Consider the following 26,265-nt stretch of genomic DNA (forward strand, 5'->3'; position numbering starts at 1 on the left):
ACCTCCAGGGCGTCCCAGGGGCTGGCCTTCTGGGACCTGCTGGCAGGGTGAGCAAGGGATGAATGGATGGTCAAATGCACTGCTCAGGAGGAATAGGCAGTGACTGAGACACTGAGAACACAAAAGGGGAGGTGACTCAGTCCTGGACCAGCCTGCGATCCCCTCTCCAATCCTCCCATCCCCCGAAGCCTGAGGTTATAAACAAGTGACTCAGAGGAATGATGGGAGAATACCCCAGCACGGTCCACACCAGTGTCCTGGGGGCTAAATTTAACCCACAGCTGCAGCCTCGGCACTTTGGAAACAAGTTAATCTTGGTGGCTGAGGCTGGTGTGTGTGTGTGTGTGTGAAAGGGGGTGGGGTGGTCAGGAGTCCAGAGCAGCAGTGCGGGCACAGGGACTGGCTGTCCTGGGCCTGTACCCTGATCCTTTAGGCTGTCACAGGGTGCAGGGGCCCCAAGGCCAAGCCTAGAATGGACCAAGACCAATGAGCACAGACAGTGAACGTCTTTTTGAACCCTAGAATCCAGAATGTCACTCCCTCAGAATGTTAAATACCTGGGGGTTTTGAACACCTAGAATAGTCGAATTCTAGGAAATTAATTTTCTAGCATGTCTGACACCTAACAGTGCTAATACCCTGTGACTATGTCCTCCTAGGAATACAGAACCTCAGCGCTTCTGAACCTCAGCAGAACTGAGCTGAGGCCCTCCTAGTCTAACTTGTCCACCTCCTCACAGGGTAGGAAGAGAAACTGAGGCTCAGCAAAGAGATCTGACCTGCTCCAGGCTCCACAGAGAAGTGGCCACCCGTGCAGGAGGCAGCCAGTTGGTGATTCTCTCTCATCGTTGATGTTTATATCTCTCCCTCTTTCTTCCTCTCTGAGATTGATCAATAAGAATATATAGTTTGCCATAGAAGGTTTGGTTCAGTGGATAGAGTGTCAGCCTGCGGAGTGAAGGGTCCCAGGTTCAATTCCAGTCCAGGTCATATGCCCGGGTTGCGGGTTCTATCCCCAGTAGGGGGTGTGCAGGAGGCAGCCGATGATTCTCTTTTATCATTGATGTTTCTATCTCTCTCTCCCTCTCCTTTCCTCTCTGTAATATATATATATATATATATATATATATATATATATATATATATATAGATAGATAGATAGATAGATAGATAGATAGATAGATATAGATATAGATATAGATATAGATATAGATATAGATAGATAGATATAGTGTGTGTGTGTGTGTGTGTGTGTGTGTGTGTGGGTTCTCCTAAAAACTGACCATCTTGTTTACCTAAAACACCTTCTTGCTTTCTTGCACAGTTGAAGGAGTGTCGCAGAGCTGGGGCAGACATGGGAGAAGATCTTCCCATTTTAAAGGGGGGACAACAAGGTCCCCAACGACTGAAGGCCATGCTCACATTCTCTGAGCACAAACCCAGGCACACTGTATCCAGCAGTGGCTGGAGTGAGATACACTCCAGAGCGGAAACAGAGGCGCCTGATGGAAAGACCCAGAAGGCATGAAGGGAGACCCAAGGTGGGCTCCAATACCCGCCCCTCCCTCCCTGATGGAAGGGGCAGAACTTGGCCATCCCCTCCCCCGCCCCCAAGGGGCACTGCCCAACCTAGGAATGCGATGAAGGCCATGCCGTGCTCCATTTAGAAATGAGGCAGTGAGGCCCCCCTCTTCCCGGGAGGGCCCAGAAACCCCACTCCTGTCCCATGAGTCCGCGGGGCTGGGTCAAGGCTGCTGGGAGCGGGCCTGTGCCCAGCTGTCCCCGCGCTGCGTCATGTGCGGGAGGCCAGGCAGCTCGCCTTACAGGGCCAGGCCCACCTCTATATATAGCCCACCAGGACAGCTGCGCGGGCTGAGCACCGCCCAGCAGGGGAGCAGGGGAACAGGGACTGCAGACGGCACCCAGCACCCCCAGTGGCTGCACCCTAGGCCGCTCGCCATGGCGGTGGGCCTGGAGCAGGCGGAGGAGCAGCGGCTGTACCAGCAGACGCTCCTGCAGGACGGGCTCAAGGACATGCTGGACCACGGCAAGTTCCTGGACTGCGTGGTGCGGGTGGGCGAGCGCGAGTTCCCGTGCCACCGCCTGGTGCTGGCGGCCTGCAGCCCCTACTTCCGAGCGCGCTTCCTGGCCGAGCCGGAGGCGGCGGCGGGCGGCGAGCTGCGCCTGGAGGAGGTGGCCCCGGACGTGGTGGCGCAGGTGCTGCACTACCTGTACACGTCGGAGATCTCGCTGGACGAGGCGAGCGTGCAGGACCTGTTCGCCGCGGCGCACCGCTTCCAGATCCCGTCCATCTTCACCATCTGCGTGTCCTTCCTGCAGAAGCGCCTGTGCCTGTCCAACTGCCTGGCCGTGTTCCGCCTGGGGCTCCTGCTGGACTGCGCGCGCCTGGCCGTGGCCGCCCGCGACTTCATCTGCGCGCGCTTCCCGCTCGTGGCGCGCGACGCCGACTTCCTGGGGCTCTCGGCCGACGAGCTCATCGCCATCATCTCCAGCGACGGCCTCAACGTGGAGAAGGAGGAGGCGGTGTTCGAGGCGGTGATGCAGTGGGCGGCCGGCGGCGGCGCGGACCCCGAGGCCCAGGCCGAGCGCCAGCGCGCGCTGCCCACCGTGTTCGAGAGCGTGCGCTGCCGCCTGCTGCCCCGCGCCTTCCTGGAGAGCCGCGTGGAGCGCCACCCGCTGGTGCGCGCCCAGCCCGAGCTGCTGCGCAAGCTGCAGATGGTCAAGGACGCGCACGAGGGCCGCCTCACCGTGCTGCGCAAGAAGAAGAAGGACAAGGGGAAGGAGGCGGCCGGGCCCAAGGCGGCTGGCAAGGGCGGCGCTGGCGAAGCCAAGGCCGAGGGGAAGGAGGAGGAGGAGGAGGAGGGCGAGCGCGTCCTCCCTGGTATCCTCAATGACACGCTGCGCTTTGGCATGTTCCTGCAGGACCTCATCTTTATGATCAGCGAGGAGGGCGCTGTGGCCTACGACCCGGCCGCCAATGAGTGCTACTGTGCCTCCCTCTCCACCCAGATCCCCAAGAACCACGCCAGCCTGGTCACCAAGGAGAACCAGGTCTTCGTGGCCGGGGGCCTCTTCTTCAATGAGGACAACAAAGAGGACCCCATGAGCTCTTACTTCTTGCAGGTGCCTGGCCAGCCCTGGGAGGGGGTCGGGGGCGGGGGGGAGGTAGGGCTGGGGACTAGGGTCAGCCTTGGGGCCCAGGAGAGACCTGTGTCTACTTGTTGGTGAATGTCCTTGGTCTACAGGGAGCTGTAGGCCAGGAAGGTTCACTGGCAGCCACTTGCCTGAAAGCTGGAGGCAGTGGTAGGCAGTGGACAATGGCTCCATAACTGTGGTGTCTCAGCTTCTGGGGGATGTTAGCCCCAGGATAGTCCGATATGTTGGAGGGTTGGGGTCAGGCACAGTGAGAAGGAGGGGCAAGGTCAGTGTAGGGGTTCTGGGCAGGGCCTTTGCATGAGTCGGGGACTGGAGTATGGAACAGTGAGTCCCAGATAAAGGGATCATCCTACCTAGCCCTCCCATTACACAGATGAGGAGACTGAGGCACAGGAAGGGCCAGTAGAGCGGGGGGGGGGGGCAGGGAGGGGTGCCCAGTCTAAGCTTTCGTGGGACTGTGGGATCTCAGGGGATAGACATGGCTTCCTGAGGGCAGGCCATGTAGGTGTGAGCTTTGCCACTTGGGTGGAATCTGGAGACCCAGAGGGGAGGGTGGCAGAGAATGAGCCTAGTGTGTGGTGGGCACAGGTGGGCACATGTTCGTTCCCTCTGAGCTTCCATTCATAAGTGAGGGTATTATCATATTCCTCCTGCTTGGTAAGGTCATTTGAAGGTTAAACGGCAGGTATAAAGTGTCCATCAGAAAACTTTTCAAAAAGGTGAGCCTCTGGTTTTGTCATAAGTCTGTCCAGGCGGACAGGGCGACAGACTTGCACCGTAGGCTTTGAGGGCTGAGTGGCAGAGCTGGCTGTGAGTGGGTTCCTGGGCCAGGGGATGAGGTGGAGAACAGGGGGCAGGGAGGTGTACAGGGGGAGGGCCAGGCCCGGCGGGGGGGAAGGGGGGGGGAAGCTGCCCATCCCGGTGCCATAATGGCGATCTCCCGTCATCTGCCTGTTCAGGAATGGGGTGGAGGTGGGTCGGCTTTCTCAACCAGAAAGGGGGAGGGGCACTGCCTCCAGGAACCACCTGCCTGGAGCCTTGGGCTCCTCGGTGACCGGTGACCGGGTGGTCTGATGGGGCTGAGCTGGGCTGGGGCTGGGACTGGGGATGGAGCCGGGGGGAGGGGGCCGGGGGAAAGAAGCTGACCGGACCCCCGCCCGCAGTTTGACCACCTGGACTCAGAGTGGCTGGGAATGCCGCCGCTGCCCTCGCCGCGCTGCCTCTTCGGCCTGGGAGAGGCTCTCAACGCCATCTACGTGGTCGGCGGCCGGGAGCTCAAGGAGCGGGAGAGCAGCCTGGATTCGGTCATGTGCTACGACAGGCTGTGAGCGCGGGCAGGGGTGGGCCAGGGGGCAGGGGTGAGGATGCGGGTGGGGCCCGGCGCCAGGGCGCCGGTCTAGACTCTAGGGCCACGGGGTGTGGCCAGGAACCCTAAGGAGACCCCGTTAGGTAGGGGCAAGGCACCTTGGTTGGCAGGTGAGATGGAAGCGAGGAAATGAAGGTCTGGGGAGTTCTGGTAATGTATCAGGTGCACCCGGAATACGTGTCGGGTGGGTGGGTGGGTGGGTGGGTGCAGAGACAGAGACGGAGTGTGCTTACCCTCTCCCCTCCCCTCCAGGTCGTTCAAATGGGGTGAATCGGACCCGCTGCCTTACGCAGTGTACGGCCACGCAGTGCTCTCCCATATGGACCTCGTCTACGTCATCGGCGGCAAAGGCAGCAACAGGTGAGGCTCCGGCCTGGGGCGGGGGCAGCAAAGGGCTGCAGGCGTCCTGGCTGCCTGGGGCGGGACTGGGCCGGAGGAGGGGGCGGTAGGGGAGGTGCCCTGCTCCCACTTCCCGGCCCTCACTCCCTGCTTCCCCCTTCACCCCCCCACCCCCACCCCAGGAAGTGCCTGAATAAGATGTGCGTCTATGACCCGAAGAAGTTCGAGTGGAAGGAGCTGGCTCCCATGCAGACGGCCCGGTCCCTCTTCGGGGCCACCGTCCACGATGGCCGCATTTTTGTGGCCGCGGGGGTCACGGACACAGGGCTGACCAGCTCGGTGGAGGTGTACAGCATCACAGACAACAAGTACGCCACTGTCTCCTTTTTTCCTCCCTTCCCCGGGCAGGGCAACCAGGGCCCAGGGCCCTCCCCCACAACCCCACCCCCCGGCACCCCCTGGCTGGGTGGCTTCGGGCCTATGCCGGGCCTCTCTGAGCCAGGCCCGGAGAGCAGCATGGCTCCTGGGTTGGGTCTTCACAGTTGAGTTTGGACATCAGCACAGAAAGAGTCCCTCTCCCCTGATCAGTGGTGAGGTGAGGCGACGGGTATGGCCAGCCTGGTGGGCAGGAGAGAGCTAGCTCCCAGGAGTTGGGTAGATGCCGGGGTCCTCATTCAGAGCCTCACACCAGGCACTGGCCTGGTACCAGGGGTGCAGGGAGACCAAGCTCCCCTGCCTGGGGGGTCACAGCTGTGACGGGAGAAGGGTGCCCAGGCCAAGGACAGCTGGTGCCGAGGCAGTGAGGAGGAGAAGGCTGACCTGTTTGGAGGAATGGCCCAGGTTGGACAGAGTGTGGCGAGGGAGGTACTGGGGCTGCAGAGGCAGCCGGCAGGGCTGAGGAACTTTATCCCAAAGGCGATGCAATGCCTCTGAGGGGTTTTGAGCTCACATCTGTGTTTTACGAAGATGTTTCATGCCAGCTGATGTGGGGGTAGGGGTGGGGCATGAAGCAAGTCACACGGGCAGAGTGCGTGCTCTGGGCCTGGACTCCCAAGCCCTGGGTAGTCGGGGACCTGAGAGCGGTTTGGAGGGTGGGGATGAAGACTCCTTAAGAGTAACTGGACTGACTGTGGGAGAAGGGGTCAGGGCAGGAGTCCAAGGGGTCAGGAGCTTAATAACCACTGAGCTAGCAAGTGGGGTTGGTTCAGGAGTGAAGGAGGGACACTGGGGCAGTCCAGAGTGGATTTTGGGGGGCAGGTTGGGTAGCATGTCAAAGGGACAGTGTAGGGAAGTGTTGGGGGGTGGGTCATTGAATGGGAAAGGACGTGGATACCAGAGGGAAGGGGGAGGGGAACAGGGTTGGGACACGCTGAGGCCTGGGCAGGGGCACCAGGTGGGCATTCTTGAGAAGGTCCAGGGCAGGAGGTTGTGTTGAGAGCCCGGGGCCCTGGGGTTCAGATTTCAGGGGGATGCGACTGAGGCTGTGGGTGCTGGGGCGGGACAGTCACTGGGTTTGCTGAGGCCTCCCGGTGATGCACCCTCTCCCCCCCCGCCTCAGGTGGTCGCCCTTTGAGGCCTTCCCGCAGGAGCGCAGCTCGCTCAGCCTGGTCAGCTTGGCGGGCACCCTCTACGCCATCGGCGGCTTTGCCACCCTGGAGACTGAGTCCGGGGAGCTGGTCCCCACGGAGCTCAATGACATCTGGAGGTGAGCCTGGCCCCGGGGAGGCGAGGGGCATCGGGAGCAAGGCTGACGGCTCACAGCATCGCGGCCGGGCACCGAGGCTCCTGGCAGGCTGATCCCTCTTCTGAAAGCCCTGGTGGGAAGGGGCGGTAGACCCCGTTCAGCCCCGGTTCTCTCCAGTTTGGTTGGGAAGTCTGGGTTTGCATACATGACACCGTGCCCCGCTGTGGGGCCCAGACCCATGGAAACAGGTCCTGAAGTAGAGGGGCCCTCTCCTCTCCCCTCCCTCCTGGAGGCCCTTGGGGGAGGGCTGGGGCCAGGACTGAGATTTGCCCGACCCCGTTTCACAGAGCCATGGCTTTCCATGGTCCATGGCTGGTCCTTCCTGAGGAGGGAGGGGAGCGGTCTGAGCCACCTGGGCACCTTCTGATCCTTTAGTTCTCCCACTGCTGCCGACAGCCTCCAGGGGCATTGCTGCTGGGACAGTGGGAGTTGGGGGGGCTTGGAGGGCTGAGGAGGGAAACTCTACATCTCAAGGGAAGATGCAGACCTTCTCAGAGGAATGTGGGGTGAATGTTCTCTGGGGGTGAGTGTGTGGGCACTTTTCCCGGAACATGGGGAATCTCTAGGAGTGGGCCATTCTTCAGGGCTGGGGGAGGGAGGGATGGGGACTCCTCAGGGGTGGGCCTAGAGCTCCCGGCCACCCCTTCCTGCTGGGTCTCCCTCTGGACTCGGCTGACCAAGCGCCTTGTCCCTGCCCCGCCTGCAGATATAACGAGGAGGAGAAGAAGTGGGAGGGTGTTTTGCGGGAGATGGCCTATGCCACCGGTGCCACCTTCCTCCCGGTGCGACTCAACGTGCTGCGCCTGACCAAGATGTGACCAGCGCGAAGGGCCTGAACGAAGCGCCGTCCCATCCTGAGGCCCACACAGGCCGGGCCTCCTGGGGGCTCCGGGGATGAGGCCGGGAGGGGCCGGAGCCCGCCTGGACCTGTGATAGTGGCCGAGTGGCTGCTTCAGTCGGGGAAGGTAATAGCTGCCCAGTCCTAGCCTTGGGGCAGGGGCGAGGCATGTTAGGCCTCTCTGGGGTCTCTGTATCCTCCTGTTCTTAAGCCAGAACCACAGGGTCACATCCCAGGCTCCATCCCGAGCCTGTCCCAGCCCAGCTGCGTGCCAGCAAATTCCCCACAGGACCCAGTGCTGGCTGTCGGGTGGGGACGGTCCCCACCGAGCACTCCCTGCAGCACAGACAGGTCTCCTTCTGCGAGAAGAATAAAGTGCCTTCCGAGCGGGCAGCTCAGGGCCCGGAAGCTGGGGCTCCAAGAGTTAGTGACCAGCTAGTTTGAAGGTTTGGGGCTTTCATGCTCAGATTTGGGGTTCCCTGGGTTGGTGGTCTCTGCCCTCCATGCTGGTGTCTCCTCCACACTGTGTGTGCCAAGACCTTGACCCTCTCCCCGAGGCCCAGAACCCCCTGCTCCTCACCTTGCATAGACAAGGAGCCAGGGGACGGCTGGGGCGGGGGGCAGGGAGGGACCAGCCAAACTGTGATAGAAAAGCCTTTTATTCTCTTAGTCAGGCCCCATCTGGCCTGGCCTGGCCTGGGCCCAGGAATGGCTGAGCCGAGCCGTCCCCTCCCCCCTTCCCGCCTACTCCGGCTTCAACTTGTCCTGATTCTGCTCCTCCTCTAGCGCCAGGGTTCGCTCTCGCTCCTTCACCAGCTGGACACCACAGTAGGTGACAAACAGGATGGCCAGTGTGGTCTGGGGAAACCCTGTGGAGGGAAGAGGTCCTTGATGACTCTTCTCAGTCATGCCCTTCCCCCTCGACCCGCCCTGGGGAATGGAGGTGAGGTGGGGGCACTGCAAAAGGTTACGGTCCTCGACGGCGCTGCCTGGCACGTTCTGTACCTCACCTCTTTCCTGTCCCTCACCTGAGACTAGCAGACGCCGGGCGACCAGCTCTGTGAACTCCAGGCTGTTCAGGCTTACAAGGTTGTACATGATGATAGCCCAGAAGTTCATGGCCCCAAAGATGCCCCGGACCCTGCGAGACATCTGCTCCGACAGAGAGGCCTGCGTGGTGCAGGAAAGCATTGTCAGTGTGGCAAGAGGCCCAGAGGGAAGAGGTCATGGTCGGTCAGAGGCCTTCCCACATGGCCGCGGAGCCCCTTGGACGTGCCCGGGTCTGAGAGTCCCAGGCCAGGTCTCTCTCGTTAAAATCGGGCAAACTGAGGTCTGGAGAGAGGGCAGGGCCTGGCCAACACAGCCAGCCTGGGTGTTCCACACCACACAGAAGGCAGGGAGGCCAGATACCCGCCCAGGTGAGCTGTTGTCCTGACAACCAGGAGGGTGGTGGTGAGAGAATTCTGGCCTGGGGACCAAGTGTGGCCGGGAGCCTTCAGAGAGCAGCGGTGCCAGTCAGCCCCTCCCTGCTCACCTCCATTTGTGCCAAGGGCTCCCTCTCTGCCAGCTTCTGCACCCAGAGCTCGAAGTTGAGGCCAAAGCAGTTGAGGAGTGACCACAGGTAGACAATATCACAAGGCCCAAGCCACAGCGTGGTGACGGCAAATGTGGCCACTGAGGCAGCCAGCTCGGGGATCACCTCAGAGTGCTCCCCGCCAATGTGGTCGTACACGTACCTATGGGAAAAGGCGGGTAGGAGACAAGCAAAGGGTACCCAGCAGGAACAGCCCTCCTCGATGCACAGCCAACATTCCTGACCCAACTTTGGAAGGTGGAGGGCTCAGCCCGGGACTCCAGATCTCCCCCAGCTATGCTCCCTCAGTCCCCAGGTGGCCGCATCCAAACACAAGGCTCTGAACACAGCCTATGGTGGGCGCCCCAAACCTGTGTCTTTAGCCCAGCCTCCCTCCGAACTCCTCTCTCCTCTCTCCCACGGTTACCAGACTCCTCACTCGAAGGGCAGGTTCCCCCATCCCTGCCCAAACCCACTGCATCTGCATCTCAGTTCATGACACTCAGTGATAGGCCCGGAGCCTTCATGCCTTCCTGCATACCCCGTTCCCACCTCCACCCACCTCCGCGCCTGCAAATGGGCTCCCCTCAGCCCGGGCCACTGCTCACCACTCCGCTACCACCGTCCTAGTCCAGGCCATCTCCTCCCACAGAGATGAAGGCCCGTCTCTAGGTCATCTCCCTGCTTCTGCCTTGGCCCCCTACCCTCACGGCAGCTAGAGGCATCATTTAAGAGTGTGGCTTGGATCGCATCACGTCCACAATCAAACCCTTTCCCCCATTACAATGAGAATAAACTCAGCTTCCTTATTGCGGCTAGATGATCCCAGGTCCTCTGGATTCTGCCCGCCTTCTCACCGCATCACCACCATTCTTGCCCTCATGACCTCTGCTCGGGCCTCGTTGGCCTTCCTGTCCCTCAGACACAGCTGGTCCCTGCCTCAAGGCCTTTGCACCGGTTGCTCCCCTATGGCAAATTATCATCCCCACATTCCCTGATCTCTCAAATCTCAGTTCAAATATCACCGCACAGAGGACTGCCCAGATCCTGTGGCCAGCTTCTATCCCATTATGCTGTGTGCATTTTCCATAATGCCTACCACTCTCTGAAATAGTTTATGTGTGTGTTTACCTGTTTGTGGTCTATTTCACCCCACTAGACTGCAAGCTCCATGAGCTTGGGGTCTTTGCCATGCTCACTGATGTATCCCCAATGCCTAGAACAGCGCCTGGCACATAGTAGGTGCTTAATAAATATTGGTTAAATAAATTCAGTAGACGGCCCATTGAGTACCATCCTTGACCTCATTTCCAATGGTTTCTTTTCCAGTCCACCTCAACCACCCACTCCCATGGCCACACCCCAACTTTGTCACCACTTGAAATTTCACTCATTCCTAATTCCCATTCTCCCCCCAGTCCCTCCTGGCCTGGCCTCCCGGCTCTGTTCTCCAGTCTCATTGACACCCACCCTTCCTCATCTTCCTCAAGGGGCTTATATTCAGTGAGTCATCATTATAAATAACCTAAAACCCTTTATTCCTCCCCTCTTTCTTCTCACCCACCTGGGAGGGCCCAGTCACCCACTTTTTCCTCCCCAGCACCCAAGAAGCTAAGCGCTGATGGGGGAAATCTCACACCTTCACACATTCGAGTCCATAAATCCACTGTCTCCAACCTCACCTGGGCTCTCAATGCCAAAGGGAGTGGGGGTGGGGGGATCTAGGCAGGATGGTGGAAGACACACAGATGCCACCTCCCTCCATGCCCCCAACCCTGCCTCTCTCAGCTGGTGACCTCACCTCCTACTTCCTAGAGAAAACCAGAGCCTTTGGGTGGAATCTCTCCCAAAGGGATTCCTTCTACATGAACCCGCTATCCTTCAGCAGCACACTGATTTCCCATGACCTGAAGCCAGGCCTCTGCTGGTCCCATCTCCTTCTCCCTCTTAGGATGGGCCTCACTCCACCCATCAGTCCTCTATCCTGCATCACCAACTCCTTCATCTCTATGCAGTACTCCCTCCAGCACCCAAGCATGTCCCACTATTTCTTGTCTTTAAAACCCCCACATCTCTGCCAGCCACTCCTCTGTCTCCCCCTGCTGAGCCAGGCTTCTTCCCAAAGTGGTTCACACATGAATTCCCCCGTAGTTCCTCTGTTTTTTCTCACGCCTCACCTGCCCCGGCCTCTCCCATGAAAGGCTGAATCCTCCACGCCCCCAAAACTAACACTCAGTGCTAGCTTTCATGACCCCAGCGGCACCTGGCCCAGTCGCACCCACCAAACCTGGATGGTCTTTTCGACGTTCCAGGATGTCACCCGGCCTTGGCTTTCCTCCTGTTCCAATGACCACTCCTTTCATCTTTTCCACCTGCTCTTACTGCTCCCCCAACCAGAGTTCTTTCCGGCCCAATCTCAGCTACCCATCTTTACTCTTCTCACTCTATTCTCTCTCCTTGGGACACCCAAGGCCGAAAGACCACCCACACCCATGATGCTCAGCGTTCCATCCATCCTCCAGGCTTCCCTGAACCACCTCCCTGAACTTCCACAGATGTATCTCCCAGAAGCCAACCAGACATTTCTCAGTTGGAACCCTCTCTGGGAACCACAGATAGGAGTCTGGGAATCATCTCCCTCGCTGTCCTGATTTCTGCAAATGATGGCCAAGTCCTGCCCAGGCTTCCTGTTGTGTGTCTCTACTCGGACTCTTTTCTCACCTCCAGGGCCCCACTCCACCACAAACTGCTATGTCTTTGACCTAGACTTCTGCCACCCTCTCCTCCTTGTCCTCCTTGCTTCCTCTGGGCCAGAGATGATCTTTTCAAACATGGACCAATCTCTGCACTGCCTGCTCAAACCCCTGGCACCATGACTGTGACCATCCCCACACCCCACCCCGACTCACTTGCAAAGCCAGTCATTGATGCCACGGTCAAAGTGCCTGTGGGAGGAGGGCAGCTGGGTGTGAATCACGTAGGGGAAGGAGCTCAGGAAAGCCAGGGAACCCAAGGGTGTGTCCCCAGATGCCCGATGCCCACACTCACGTTTCCGCAAAGATGTAGAGCGCCGTGATGCACTTGGGAGGCTGGGGCGGGTCCAAGTGGTCGAGACGCGCCACCGTGTTGACTACGCCGAACAGGACGGCGGCCTTCACCCAGTCATACACCAGGTTTGAGTAGGCGAGGGCAGCTGGGGACAGCATGTTATCATGGCCTGACGGGTATTGCACCTGTCTCCCCAGCCCAGACACCCAAATCTAGGGAGACTCACTGAGTCTGGTTTCCTGCTTCTGACAATCTCCAGGCCCGGGAGAAGGTCCCGCTGCCCAGATCGCTCCATGGGCACCCTGCTCCCCACCTCCTGGATCCTGGCCACCTCAGGGAGACCCCATCCCATTGTGGGGATCAGCCCGAGGCCCCGTACCCCTTCTATAATTTTCGTAACGCTAAGTACCCCTTGTACTCATAAGAACGTAGAATTAGGCGCAGCTAAGCACGGTGCAGTGCATACCCCCACCAAACGCTTCCCGTACCCCTGGGGGTACGCGTACCACACTTTGGGGAACACTGGGAATATAGGTCTATCTTTCTGGGTGATGGCCCAGTCCTCATCCCTGTTCTGGGTCCCTCGCACACCCACCGAGGGCGCTGTCTGGCAGGCGGCTGGCGAACTTGAGGTCACTGGGGATGGTGAGGATGTAGAAGAAGTGAAAGAAGATGTCCACGGCTATGATAGCCACCACGCTGAGGCCCGCCTGGACCCGGATCTGCCACAGCTCACCCTCGCGCCTCACCGGTTCCACCTGGCTCACCTGGGGGATGCCAAGGATGTGAATGGGAGCCACTGACTTCCTGGGGATCTGAGGGGGCGGGAGACTTGCCTCCATCCTGGCAGCCTGGCCCGAGGGTGGAAACACCCGAGGAGGGTTCACAGCCTGCTAGGGGAGACCCAGTCCTGTCTTGGTCTCTGGGGAGCCCCCCCCCCCCCATTTGAGTAGGAGGAGAGTCCTGTCTGGGAGGAGACACATTGCCATCTTGTGATCCTTGGGGTGGGGACACAGAGGGGATGGGGTCTGAGGAAGGTGGTTATGCCTGAGGAGGGGGCACAGCCCGCCCTGGGAGTCCTATCAGAGGCGGGAGCCCCTGCCTGAAGAGGGACAGTCAGCTCTGAGAGCCCCAGGGTGCCCCTCACCTGGGCATGGAAGCGGTCGAAGGTCATGATGGGCCCGAAGAAGAAGAAGGGCAGGTAGAAGTTGTACTTGAGCAGGTCGGCCAGGGAGTAGCGGCGGTCCGGGTGGGCACAGCTCTCCAGCGCGAAGCTGGCGCACCGCAGCACCGTGAAGCCGCTGCCCCCCTGGAACAGCACCTCTTGAAGATCAAAAGTGCCTGTTACAAACCCGTTCTGGAGGGGAGAGAGCAGGCCGCCGGCTCACCAGGTGCCCCTGGTCTCTGGGGAGCCCGCCCAGCTTCCCCAGGGGCCCAGCCCGGTCCTGTCCCTGCCTCTCTCCAGACCCAGTCGACGTTGGCCATTCAGGGCCAATCCATGGTAAGGGCCGGGGCAGATCAGAAGATGAGCTGGACACATCCCTGCTTGGGTGGAGGTGACCCCCCTGTGGGCAGGGAATCCTCCATGGTGAAAGGCTGGGAGACAGCGGGGGAAGTGAAGGAGAGGCTTGGGGAGGTTGGGCTGGAAGGGCTTCGGATAGGGTGAGAGAGGGTTGAGGGCCTATTCCTGCACCCCCTCCCCTTGCCCCTCCTTGTTGCACACCTGCCAGGAGATTAGGGGGTCCAGCTTGAAGGAGGCAAGGCTGGCCATGCTGAGGCCCAGACAGAGCCAGGGCTGGCCCAGGAGGGAGGCCACATAGTGGCCGACACAGTGGCCAAGCAGCAGCAGCAGGTACCAAGGGCCCATCGTGCCCACCACGGCCAGGGCCCCGTACACGGCGTACATCCAGGCGCGGAGCTGTGGGCGGGGCGGGGGGGGGAGGCTTCGTTTACCTGTCCATACACATGGAGTGGGACCCCGGCATGGCTCCCCCACACCCCCTGTCACTGAGGAGGAGCCGGAGGGGGAGGCTGGGGTAGCTCAGGCCCTGCTCACCTGCGGAGCCACCATGGTGCAGAGTTTAGCAAACAGCACGTGTCCGGAGAGGGTGAAGAGGATGACATTGCGGAAGGAGCTGAACCACATCACCCACTCGAAGTCAGCCACGTCCTGGGTGGGCCCGGGCAGGTTAAGGTGGGGCGGGGGCAGGATGGGCTGGCACTCCGGCTGCTCAGAGTCCCAGCGCGCCCCAGCCCCCGGGGTTCTTCTCACGCATGCGAGCAGAGCCATGGCTGGAAGCCCTGCCTTCCCCTCTGAGGGAAGCACCAGGCAGGGAGACAGAGAGGTGTGAGGGGCACCATGGGGCCTGCTCTGCCCCTCAAAGCTCCCCCTCTCCCCGGCCTGTTGCCTGACATGAGACCATTATTGCATTGTTCCTGGGAAGGAAGGAGGCCCCAGCTAGGCACGTCTCCATTTACTTCCTGAATGAGCAGGGTCTGGGCAGGAGGGGTCAGTGGAGAAAGGGAAGGTGCTGGAGCTCACACGAGAGACCCTCCCCATTGTGAGCCCCCTGAACGTCTGGGGAAGGGGAGCATCAGGACAGGTTTGGGGTCAGAGAGATGCGCCAGGGGCCAGGGACCCCAGTCAGGGACCTGGGGTGTGAAGGACCTACCATCTTCCGGCCAATGTACTCCCAGCCGGGTCGCACAGACTCCCGGAAGGCCTTCCTTTGGGCCCCATCTGAGAACAGAGTGTGGCCTCAGGCGGAGGACCGCCCCGCCTCTCCCATGCCTGCCCTGCACCAGGCGGGCCCCCACCTCAGAAAGCCTGCGTCTCTCTCTGCCTGTCTCTCTCTGGGGCTCACTGTATGTCTGGGCCCAGGTCTCCCTAAGTGTCTGAGTCTCTCTCTCTCTCTCTCTCTCTCTCTCTCTCTCTCTCTCTCTCTCTCTCTCTCTCAGGCTCTGTGTCCAAGTCTCTGTCAGTGCTCCTGCATCTGTGTCTCCCTGTCACCGTACCTGGCTCAGCCCAGTCCCAGGGCCCAGAGACTACTGGAGCCTCTGAGTTTCTGGCCTTGCTGGTTGGAACTCTGAGGTCCCCAGAGAGAGAAGGGTCCCGCTCCCCTGCCCAGGGGCCCAGCCGTTACCTTGTGAAGCCTCGAGGAGGCCTTGGCCAGCATAGGCCAGGGCCCCGCTCAGCACCAGGGAGTATAGGCCCAGCTCCGCCGCCGGCAACGCTGTCTTGATGCCCATAGCTCTGGATGTGGCTGGGGAGACAGAGGGGGTGGGGGCACCGCTGACCCCCAGTCCTGCCTAGCCCACCTTATGCTCCCCCACTGAGGTGGTGAGGCCCCCACTCTTGAGACTGCCCCTCTTGCCTCCTGGGGGTCTCATCCCATCATTCTTCCCTCCCCCCATCCCCAACTCCTCCCGGGCCTCCCCCAATCCAAGCTCCTGTCTTTCCCCCTTGAAACTCTTGGAAGCATACTCTCCACCCTCAGCCTGCCTTCCTCACCTTCATTTGCTCCCATACCTTGCGGTGGGCTGGTCCCCACCCTCTGCTCACACTGCTCCTGCCCAGGCCTCAGGTGCCCTTCATGTGGAGCAGTCCCGTCTGCATCACCTCAATCTGCTTCCGGCCCTCAGGGTCCCAACCCGCTTCAGTAAGCCTCCCTCCGTCCTGACAAAGCCCCACCCCTCCCTGTCCGCTTCTCTGCCTTCCACACCCTCCTGAGCCGCCGCCGTTACTTCCCCTGACCTCCCCAGGTGCAGCCCCAGCACCAAGCCTCCAGCCTCTCCCTGACCCCCAAGCCCCCAACCACCCCTGAGCCCCAGCCTGCCCTTTCCCTGGTCCCTGCCTGTGTCCCCGGTCCCTGCTGTGTCTCTCAGTGCTCTGTGTATTCAGGCCCTGGATGCTGGCTGGAGGCTGTGCTATTTGAAGAGTTGCCCTGGGGTAGCGGGAGTGGGGCCAGACAGGCACCGGGGAGGGCACTGGCCGCTGTCCAAGGTGCTGACCGTATCAGGCTCAGGGAGAGCCTAGCCACTCCCTTTTCTACCAGAGCCTGGTTTGTCCCCCAGGAGCTCTGCTGGGCCATCCCTGGCACCTCAGCTAGCACCCATTCCTTCCCTGTCTGGCTCCAGCCTGGCCCAGGACCTTCCCAAGGGCCCCATGGGTAACAGACTCAGGGCCCAAATTAAAGGGGAGGTGGGGGACATGCATCGGCACCCTCTCCGGCTGGGCCAAGCCAAAAGGTAGCGGGCATGGCTCTGCCTTCCAACCCGGGTCCTCTCCCTCACCAAGTCTGATAACAGCTCTCCTGGGCCCCCGGCGTCAGCATTGTCCCTATTACACAGATGGAGGGGCCATGGAACCGAGAGGCGCACGGACCTGTGAAGGTCATACAGCAAAATGGGTAGGATCAGGGGTTCTCAGTGAGATAAAAAGACCATTGCGGCCCCTTCCCAAACCAGGGGGCTGCTGCGCCCAACTTCTGCGCCGCCGGCCTGAGGGCTGAGCCGCCTCCTTGTCGGCCGGCGGCGGGGGTAGGGAGGCCCCAAGGATCAGGTTAATGGAGCAGGAGCTTGAAACCGGAGCACGGTGAAGAGCCCGAGAAATAGCTTTGTCAGCTGCCTCCCACTCGCCACTTTCCAATTTTAGCTCCCCATGGCTGGTGCGGGTGTCCCTAACTGAGCCTCTGAGCAGGGCCAGGGCTGGCCCCCGGCTGGGACCTCTCCCAGTAGACCCCCAGACCCGGGCCAGTTAGTGGGCACAGGAGTCCCCCCTGTCCCCCGGTCCCGCTGGCTTCCAGCACACCTGGTGTAAGAGTCCGCGTTGGGACCTGGGGTCTGAGATGAGGGGCCTGGGGAGGGCTCTGAAGGTCTCAAGGATCCCGGAGTAGCTGCATCCTAGGCTGGCACTGACCTTGAGGAGGCTGTAAGGGACCCTGGCACACTGCCCACCTCGGGGCTCCGGGGTCCTGCGTCCAAGCGTTTGTCCGTCCGACCAGCTGGGCTCTGAGGCCACGGTGGGGTCCGTCCAGCCCTAGGGTCCCCACCCCCTCGAGGCTATGAGCGGTGAGTGGTGACAGCAGGAGCAGGGGGAGGAGGAAGGCAGGGAGGAGGTGGCCTGCCTGGAGCGGAGCTGAGCGGAGTGGAGCCGAGCCGAGCGAGTGCTGCAGAGCTGCTGGCCACAGGGAGCCGCAGGGAGGATCTCAGCAGGGGTGAGGGTGGGGGTGGGGTGGGGGTGGGGTGGAAGGGGTGGCCAGTGTCTCAGAAAGGGACACCTGGGCCTCATTTTAACCTGCCTCCTTGGCACATAGAGTCTGTGCCTCCTGTCACTGCTAGCCAGAACTCCCCTCTTCCAGGAAGCCTTCCAGGTGTCCCTTGCTGGTCTCTCCAGGCCTGTGATCCCTGCAGCCACCACACACACACACACACACACACACACACACACACCCTCCACACACCCCCACACACACACCCCCAACACACATACACACACGCACCACACACACACATACACACACCCTCCACACACACACCACACACATACACATACACACCACACACAACCACACCCACCCACACACACCACTCACACACACACACACACACCACACACAACCACACCCCCACACAGATACACATCACATACACACATGCACACACACACACACACCCCACACCCCCACACACACACCACACGCGCACCCACACACACCACACACACCACACACACACCACACACGCACACACAAACACACAAATACACACACACTTGCATGATCAGCTCCAAGAACCCCAGCCTGCACCTTTACAAGTGAACGCCCATGGGCTGACCCCGGGCAGACCATCTAGCCCTGCCCTAGGCCATTCCATCAATTCCATCATGCCTTGAGTCCTGGCTGGCCGGGAGGACAGACTTGCCCAGTGGGATTGGAACTGACAGAGACACGTGGATGTGGGACCCTCTGTGCTCCAGCCCTGTCCCATGGGGTGCTGCCCAGGCGGAGGGGTGCTAGCGGGGTCACTCGGCCAGGCTTGAGTGGGTACGTGGAGTGACTGGCATCCTCTCCATGGCAGGGTGGAGGCAGCCAGCAACGTCCCTAACCAACTGGGACTTCCCTGGGGGAGGTGGGAAGGGGGGAGGGCCTTCCCTGGGGGAGGTGAAGAGGGGGTAAGGTGCAGCCAATCGGACGGGGCTGCCCTGAGAGGACAGGAACCTCTGACAGTCCCCCTTTAAATCAGGGGCCTCAGAGTCTACGGGGGGCCCTTCATGCATGTGTGTGGGGGCCAGAGGTTGCTGTGTGACTATGATCACAGGACAGGCCCTGGTGCCACTGCCAACCGCAACTCTGGCCACGGGCTCAGGTGCAACTGGGAAGAAGGGGCTGCTCTCCTACCACCCGCAGGGGCCTGGGCAAGGCCTGGGAAGGAGAGAGAGAGACCCATACCCTCCCAACAGCGCTTCTAGGCAGTGAGCTTCCTCCCAAACACGCAGGGATGCTGGCCCAGAGGCCAACGCTCGGAGACCTCACACACACTCCCCACAGTGGCCAGACCTGCATCACTGGCTCCTGACCCTGAGCAGTGTGAGGAGCAATTATTGCACAGTGTGGGGGCTGGGTGAGGGCTGCCGTCGGGATCCTGGGCACTTAGGGGGGCCAGCACCAGGGAGGGTTGCCTGTGGGAGTTGGGGAGGGATTCCTGAGCAGAGTCCTGAGAGAGTCGATGGTTGTTAGGAGTAAGTTCATCCCAGTAGCCAGGCATGGATCAACTCTTTTCATTTCGCCAGCACCTGGAGGGAAGGTGTTACCCTTAGCCCCACTCGATGGGAGAGGAGACGGATGCACCAGGAGGTCACGTGGCTGAGGCAGTCCCCTGAGCTTCTTGAGCTGACGGCCCTGCAGGGGCCAGCACCCAGCTTCCACATGAGCTGCTGGCGGAGGCCACCGTGGCCCTGGCCGGCCATCCTGCTGGTGCCCTCAGGAGGCTTGAACACAACGGGTTAGGGAAGCGGACAAGATGGTTTGGCTCCAGAGAGTTCAGGTTCAGCCAATTCACTTGAACCTGAGCTGCACCTCGCTGGTGTGACCCCTTCTCTGAGCCCCAGATCCTCACCTAAAAACGGGCATACTTCCGGCCCTGACCATAGTGCGTTCCTGAGGGGCTTGACAACTCCCTCCATGGCTGGGCCTGGCTCACTAAATTGCACATGAAGAGAAGCTGAAACCCTCTCCCTGGAGAGGCCCAGAGAGACAGGACTCACACACAGCACGTGTTCACCCGGGGACCCCCTCACAGTGGGGTCTCTAGGGAGCTCGGCATGGAGGGCCGGGGAGGCCCTTGGACCTGGGGCTGGCTGGCCTGGCTGCACGCTGTGTGAGGGGGGGCGGGAGGCGAGAGTGGCTGGTGTGGCCGGTCCACAAAAGGAGGGGCAGGAACCCGATCAGGGTAAGACCAGCGCAAGGACCTGGGGTCACAAATGGGAAGATGTGGTGGGCAGAGTTCCTTTTCATCTCTGCGGGGTTTTCTGTTGTTGTTCAAAGTAAAAATGTGGGGAAAGCTCCTGTGTGTGTATAAAATTGTGTTGGTTGTGTGTGTGTGTGTTTTGTGTTGTGTGTGGTGTGTGTATATTTTGAGTTGGTGAGTGTGGTGTGTATGTTTTGAGTTGGTTGTGTGGTGTGTGTGTGTTTTGTGTTGGTTGTGTATGTGGTATATGTGTATGTTTTGTGTTGGTTGTGTGTGTGGTGTGTGTGTTTTGGGTTGGTTGTGTGGTGTGTGTGTGTGTGTTGTGCACTGTGTGGAGAGGGGAAGGGCAGGCAGGGACTTCCTTGTGGGGTGGCAGTAAGCTGGCTGTGGGGGGGAGACGGAGAGGCTGGTTCTAATAGACACTGGATGGGGGCCCGGGGAGGGACCCAGGGCCAATGGAATGTGTCTGGGGCTTGAATTGGCCTGAGCCGGACTGGCAGCGAGGTCTGGTCTAGGTCAGCTGTGGAGCCACAGGGGCCCCACGGGGACAGTGGCCAAGCCACACCCATGGCTCTACCAGGTCTCACCTGTCAGGGTGGGAACCTGAGCGCCCAGGGCGGCACCTGACTGGGGTGCAGCCAGGGAGACACCTCACGTGAGGCCTCTCTGATTGTCCTGCCCCTCCCCCTCCCACCTAGTGGCTCTGGGCAGGGTGTTACCTGTGAAAGGCAAGTCCAGCCTACCTGCTGCCACTTGCCTAGGGCTGGGAACAGCCCCCTCAGGGCCCAGGGGCAGGTGGTGCTGCTCTGGGGGGCCCTGGGCCTCACCCTCCCCTTCTCCCCCACTCACCCCTTGGAGATCCAGACAGCCCCTCCCCACCCAGAGCTGGGCCATGAGCCCCGGAGCCTCAGCAGGGAAGGTGGAGGCTCTTTGGTGCCACCTTCTGTCTGTACCCCCACCCCCACCCATCGGTGCCTCCGTTTCCCTCTGACTGTGCCAGGAGCTCCCTGAGAGCAGGAGCAGGTCTGGTGGCCAAGGGGCTGGCGTGCTGTCGCCACTCCCTGGTGGCCGGCCGGCTCAGTGGACGGTGGCCTGGGACTTCTTGGCTCTCAGGGGCTGAGTCGGCCTCACCTGGACCCCGTGCCCGGGGCAGAGCTGTCTGACGTGTTGAACAGAGAGAGGCACTGCTAAGGCACATGTTTATCAGTGCTTATTGTGTGCCGGCTGCTCCTCCAGCACCTGCCACTTGTACATTCGGTGACTCCTGAAGAGAGAGTCTGGTGGGGATGGAGGGGACCTGGATTAACCAAGCTGGGTGCTGATGGGAGGAGCCAGCAGACGCCATGGGGACCCCTGGCCCCCAGCTCCCCAGTTAGAACCTCTAAGGGAACCAGTTGTCTTTATACCCACCTCTGGCCCAAGCAAGGACTGAGTGCGCGGGCAAGGTACCAGCTAATCAGTTTACCCCAAAATGTGCAGACTAGATTTATTGTGCCTGACGGGACTTCCCCCGCTTCTCTTACGTACGCTGTTTTAATCTCCGAGGACCCAAACCAACCCATGGTTACACGTCCCTTGTGCAGAAGTAAACAGCAAGCTCATAACCAGCGAAATGTCTCTGAGTTATTCTTTGACACCTATAGCAGCCTGGGAGGGGGGTGTTATATTATTGTCCCCATTTTATGGACAAGGATATGCAGGCTCACGGAGGTTACGTATCCTGCCCAAGGCCACACAGTTGGCGAGTGAGTAAAGAGACCTGCTCCTCACTCCCCCCTCCCTCCCCTCCCCCGCAACCTGTTCAGACCCAGCCCTGAGCCAGGAAGGGTAGCAAAACCTCCCTTGCGCGATCAGTGCATGAACCACGCCACGCTACACTCCCCGAGGTGACCCCCACTGATCCGTCCATCCCTGAGGCTGGCTGGCCCTGTGCCTGCTTCTCCCTCCCAGGGACTCCACTGAGGGCCAGAGCCTACGCCCACAGGCTCCGATCACTGTCTGGGCGCCCCTTCGCCTGCAGCTGAAGGTCCCAACTACTCAGCCTGGTGTTCCGACTCTGCGTTTGGTCCACTCCTCATGTCACCCGGCCCCCTCCCTGCCCAGGCCCGCTCTCGCTCTGTCCGGCCATCAGAATTGCCCTTCCTCCTCACGGCCCTCACTAGCCCTTGCCGGGCACCTCTGGCCCGTGTCACCCCGTGCAGGGTCAGCTCCCTGACTGAGGGTTCAGCGCGAGTCCCTCCACAGCCGTGTCCCTGAGCAAGGCCCGGAGCAAACAGGGTCCCAAGAACCCACGTGGCTTCACAGTCTGTGCTCTTGAGTTTGTGAGCCACTGCACACGTGACATAGGGAGTGGTCTTGGTGTGTGGCTAGCATGCGTCTACACCCACACACACACTCCCATGTGCAACAGGCCTGTGTGGAGGGGCCTGCGTGGGCAGCCAGCCCCGTCTAGGTGTGCATGTCTGGGTGCACGTGTGTATACCTGCGATTGGTGTCCAATCTGTGAATGTGTGTGTCTGCATCTGTGTGTGTGTGGGCCTGCGTGTGCACAGGGAGGGCCAGGGTGGCCAGGACAGGCCAGTCCCCCTGCTGTGGCGAGGAAGGGGCACCGTACGTTCACCTGGACTCCTGCCCCAGCTCCAGCCCGGCCCCAGCAGCCACTGGGAGCAAATCGAGGGGCCTCTAGGAGCGGCTGGCTGGGGGCGGACCTGCCCAGCATCGGGGCGGGCATGCCGGGCCTGCTGCACAGAGGCAGGCCGGCCAGGGTTCAGTATCAGCTCAGCTTCCTTCTGGGAGCCTCCTTTCCCCAAGTGTAACTCAGGGTGACAAGCCCTGGGTTCCGAGAGGACCAGATGGGCTCAGGTTCCCGCGGTAGATGCCCCTGCTCTGGGAGCTGCGGCGATTATGAACAAAGTCATTCTTATTACAAGTCCGAGCGTCTGCCTCTAAGGAAGAGCCCTGAGGAGTGGGCCGACAAGGTGGCCGAGAGCATCGTGCGCCCACATCTGCAGAGGCTGCGGAAGCTGCAGATGGAGTCGTGGGGGACGGGGGATAGGGATGCCCTGGTGAGGGGTGGGAGGTGTGGTGTGGGGTGGCCTAGGGATGCTTCCAGTCTGGAGCTTGAGGGCTCATCTGTGCATACGAAGTCACGTGGGCATGCAGGGGCTCCTGCTGGGCCCCAGGACAAGGGTGATGAGCGCTGGCCTGAGAGAAGGCATCTGTCCACGGCTAGCTTCTCCCAGAGCGTCGCTGAGCCCAGCTGGCTGTTGGGCCTCTCCCTGCGGCAGCCACGCCTGCCGAGGCTCTGCCCAGGGCTCCGCCGGGGCTTCTACCTTGCCCTCCTGGTCTGTCACCTCGGGGAGCCTCTCCCCGGGGCAGGGCTGAGCTGGCTGCCCCATCCGGCCCGAGTGACACCAGCCGCCATCCTAGCACTTGTCCTCCTTCTGCTGCCGCAGGGCCTTCAGGAAGACCCCTTTCACCTGGCCCAGGGTCTCGTGGTACATTCGGAAGTCCTCCTCCTTCCCCCGCAGGGCACTGTCCAGGGCAGCTTTCAGCATCTCGTTCTCCTCTGCCTGGATGGCCAGCCTGGACCACAGGGAGAGAGGCTCAGTGAGGCCCGTGCTGGTGCACGGGCGCGCGCACAGAGAACCCTGGGGCGGGACCTGTTAGCACAGCTGCCCTTCAGGCGCAGGATCCTTCTGACCCGTCCCATCCTCACACACACCCGTGGGGAAACACCACCTGGGATTCCTCTCTGGGCCCTTCCACAGCCCTGGGCCTGGCACCAGGTGGCTCCCCCAAAGGTTGGCTGCCTCAAGGACGGCACTCATTGGTAGAGGCTCTCCCTCCTTCCTTTCCCAATCACTGCATGTGACCTGGAAAGGCTTAACTGAGTGAGGAAAGTGGGTTTGGCAACCCATGCGTAATAAAACCTCTCTTGGGACGCTGGGGTTATCAGGGTCACTGCTGAGTCTCCCCACCTCCTGAGGGCCAGTCACAGCTAGGCAGGGCCAGCGTTCTGGACACGCAGAAGTCAAAGGGGAGGGACGTGACCCTTATGCCCATCTAAGCACCTCCACCCAGACCCTCTGGGAGACAGGGCAGGGCACCTGGTGATCATCTCCTCCATCTGGCATTCCTCGGGCATGCTGGAGAGTTGGGTGAAAGACGGGTCCTTCTTCTCTCGCCCATTTGGGTTGTGCCTGGCGTTAGAGGTGGGCAGCAGACCTGTGGGGACAGCAGCATCCACTTTCTGTGACGAGGCCATGGCCCTGAGTTAACACTCTCCTTCTCCACCCCCGACTGTCCACTTCCTGTTTTTCCACTTGTTGAAATGGAAATTAGAATTCCTTCAAGTCCTGCCTTCCTCCGGAAGCCCTCCCTGATTCCTGCACTGCCTTCCCCTGGACACTGGCTTTGGCCTCTGCTATAGCCACGACTTCGTACCAAGGTGGCTCCTCTAGTTCCTCTGTCCATCTCTGACCTTGACAAGTTTCTGGAAGGCAGTGGGGCTGGAGGCCTGGCCTGCAGGCTGAGCCTGAGTCTAGGCAGTCACTTCATCTGATGCCCTCCTACCTCTGTGACCCCTCCTCCAGGGCCCATCCCGGCCAGCAGCTCCATCCATCCATCCACACAGAGGGTCCAGGGTGGCATGGGTTGGGATGGGATGTCCGAGGGAGGCAGGCCCAGCCCTCCACACTGGACTCCCCGCCCCTCAGGAGTCAGCCACCCCAGAAAGGCTTCAGGCTCTGGCATCCTGCACCCCCAGCTCAGCCCAGCCCCATGAGACGCTAACACTGCTGGCTGGAGGCTGTTCCTCGAGAAGCACTGTGTCAGAGCCATAGACCTTTTGGGTTAGGTCACAGTGGTCGGCGAACCGTGGCTCATGAGCCGCAGTTTGCTGCTCTGTTGACTAATGAATTTGCCGACCACTGACCTAGACTCTCGATTCCAATAATTACAGGCCGCTGTTGTTCCTTGTGATTGAGCACCTATCCAGTGGTCCGCAAACTCATTATAGTCAACAGAGCGGCAAAACGTGGCTCGCGAGCCGCAGTTTGCCGACCACTGGTTTAGGACAATAAACGCCCTCCACAGCCAGGCGTGATCCTAGGAGAGGACCTGGCCACGGCCGTGGAAGCAGAGGTAGCACAGCAACCCCAGAAAGGCTTCTGGCTCTGGCATCCTGCACCCCCTGCAAGGCGAGGAGCAGGCTCTCCCCTTCCCTCCTCCCCTCCGCGCTGCTGGCGGGGAGCAACCTTAGGCCACGAGAGGGAAGCTGGGTGTGCGACGGTGGGCACCTGACAGGAGCCCCCAGGCCTAGGAGAGGCCCTTTGCCGAGATGAGGACTGCTGGCCGGCCTGCTGCTCTGGCTCCCAGCAGGCCAACTCTGCCCCACACAGACATCAGCTCAGGACAGAGGGCCGAGGACTGAGGGCTGGGGTGGGGTGGTGGCTGGGGGCATCCATCCAGGGCACTGCCACCTTCTGCTAAGGGTTCACAGGTGAGCTGGGCCAGGGCCACCTGGGGCGAAGGCACTCTGGGGCCCTTGGGTCTGCCTGGGAGGCCGGAGGGAGAGGACAGGGGGCAGCAGGGACAGGCAGAGCCCACCCTGAGGGAGCCTCTGCTTCCCACATTCTCCTCTCCAGGCTGCTGGCTGGCTCCTCCATTAGCCGCTGGGCTTCCCCGCCCGCCCTGGGCCCCTGGGCCAGCCCTACCTGTTTTGCTCCTGGAGGCTGATCTCTGAGAGGCCGTCCTCCCGGGCTCCAGGTGCATCCTCCCCAGGTGCTGCTCCAGCACCACGCTGCGCTGCCGCTCCTCCTGCAGCCTCCGCTGGGCCTCCAGAAGCCGGCCGTCCCTCTCCTCCACCCTGGGGGCGAGACGAGGGGCTGCCGCACTCCTCGCTCCAGAGAGGTGGGCACAGCGTACACGGCGGGCGGGCGGGGGGACGGGCTCTTTACTTTTGATGCAGTAACATGGGAACATGCGTTTTAAAACCCCCATCGCTCCCTCCAAGGCTGAGGAGGGAACATCTGCACCTCCTCGCTCCCAATGCCTGCTCGCCAGCAGCAACCACCTGGAACACGCCTCGCTGCCGCTTTGACCACTTACTGCCTTGTTCCCACAGATGCTTATGCGGCTGTGTTTTATGTTTTATTTCTTTAGAGAGATGAAGGAAGGGAGGGAGAGAGGAAGACTTGTTGTTCTATTTGTTTATGCACTCACCGGTTGCTTCTTCTTATGAGTCCTGGCGGGGATTGAACCACAACCTCGGCGACCCTCTCACCAGCTGAGTTACCCAGCCAGGGCTATGCCTCTCCTTTTAAGGTTTAAATATAATTGTTTGACTATTCTCATGCTGTGCAACATGAGGATTTAATTTTACTTCAGTACCCTCCTCTTGGCACCTCTCCACCTCCCATCTCTTGGCTGAGTTAATATTAGGCGGTGTATTGGTTTCCTGTTGCTGCTGTAACAAACAACCGCAAACGTAACAGCTCGAAACGACACGAGTTTATTATCTCACAGTCCCGCTGGCCGGAGGGCTGGGCAGGTTCTGTTGGTGTCTCTGCTCCAGGTTCCATGACCAGAGGCTGGTCCCTGGCGGTTCTGGGGGAGCACCCGCTTCCCGGTGCATTCTGGTTGTTGGGAGAAGTCAGTTCCGGTGGATGGACTGAGCTCCCGTCTCCTGCTGGCTGCTGGCTGGCTCGTTA

At 60.7% G+C, this 26,265-nt stretch overlaps 3 protein-coding genes across 6 annotated transcripts in view; 1 reads left to right on the forward strand and 2 right to left on the reverse strand.

The window, feature by feature from the left end:
• The first annotated feature begins 1,320 nt into the window (after positions 1 to 1,320).
• On the forward strand, positions 1,321 to 26,241 carry KLHL40 (kelch like family member 40). Of its 2 annotated transcripts, XR_004986921.2 has the most exons (8): positions 1,321 to 3,144; positions 4,341 to 4,501; positions 4,796 to 4,903; positions 5,065 to 5,250; positions 6,441 to 6,587; positions 7,333 to 7,656; positions 12,052 to 12,054; positions 26,231 to 26,241. XR_004986921.2 is itself a non-coding variant. In XM_036431979.2 (6 exons), exons 1-6 carry the CDS (start codon positions 1,795 to 1,797, stop codon positions 7,442 to 7,444), a joined length of 2,064 nt encoding a protein of 687 aa, XP_036287872.2. In that variant the 5' UTR covers positions 1,321 to 1,794; the 3' UTR covers positions 7,445 to 7,872. The 2 variants fall into 2 exon arrangements, 1 of the variants encoding a protein (XP_036287872.2); XM_036431979.2 differs by lacking the exons at positions 12,052 to 12,054; positions 26,231 to 26,241 and having other exon boundaries at positions 7,333 to 7,872.
• Positions 8,106 to 17,253, reverse strand: HHATL (hedgehog acyltransferase like). 2 transcript variants are annotated; one of them, XM_036431985.2, is made up of 12 exons: positions 17,004 to 17,253; positions 15,229 to 15,348; positions 14,758 to 14,825; positions 14,142 to 14,255; positions 13,809 to 14,003; positions 13,233 to 13,442; positions 12,681 to 12,852; positions 12,086 to 12,230; positions 11,947 to 11,982; positions 8,999 to 9,200; positions 8,493 to 8,634; positions 8,106 to 8,333 (listed from the first exon to the last, which is right to left on the reverse strand). In XM_036431985.2, the coding sequence occupies exons 2-12, from the start codon at positions 15,332 to 15,334 to the stop codon at positions 8,209 to 8,211; spliced, it is 1,515 nt and encodes a 504-aa protein (XP_036287878.1). In that variant the 5' UTR covers positions 15,335 to 15,348; positions 17,004 to 17,253; the 3' UTR covers positions 8,106 to 8,208. The 2 variants fall into 2 exon arrangements, with proteins under 2 accessions (XP_036287878.1, XP_036287876.1); XM_036431983.2 differs by lacking the exon at positions 17,004 to 17,253 and adding an exon at positions 15,940 to 16,006.
• Positions 22,451 to 26,265, reverse strand: part of CCDC13 (coiled-coil domain containing 13) — a 30,155-nt gene continuing 26,340 nt past the window's right edge. For both annotated transcript variants that reach the window (XM_045579460.1, XM_036431974.2), the window contains 3 exons: positions 25,268 to 25,421; positions 23,662 to 23,774; positions 22,451 to 23,137 (listed from right to left, as the gene is read on the reverse strand). In XM_045579460.1, the coding sequence (XP_045435416.1) occupies positions 22,978 to 23,137; positions 23,662 to 23,774; positions 25,268 to 25,421 (427 nt within the window). In that variant the 3' untranslated portion in view covers positions 22,451 to 22,977. The remainder of the gene's footprint in view (positions 23,138 to 23,661; positions 23,775 to 25,267; positions 25,422 to 26,265) is intronic.

Source organism: Pipistrellus kuhlii, unplaced genomic scaffold (assembly GCF_014108245.1).
Source record: "Pipistrellus kuhlii isolate mPipKuh1 unplaced genomic scaffold, mPipKuh1.p scaffold_m20_p_11, whole genome shotgun sequence".
NCBI classification, from domain to species: domain Eukaryota; kingdom Metazoa; phylum Chordata; class Mammalia; order Chiroptera; family Vespertilionidae; genus Pipistrellus; species Pipistrellus kuhlii.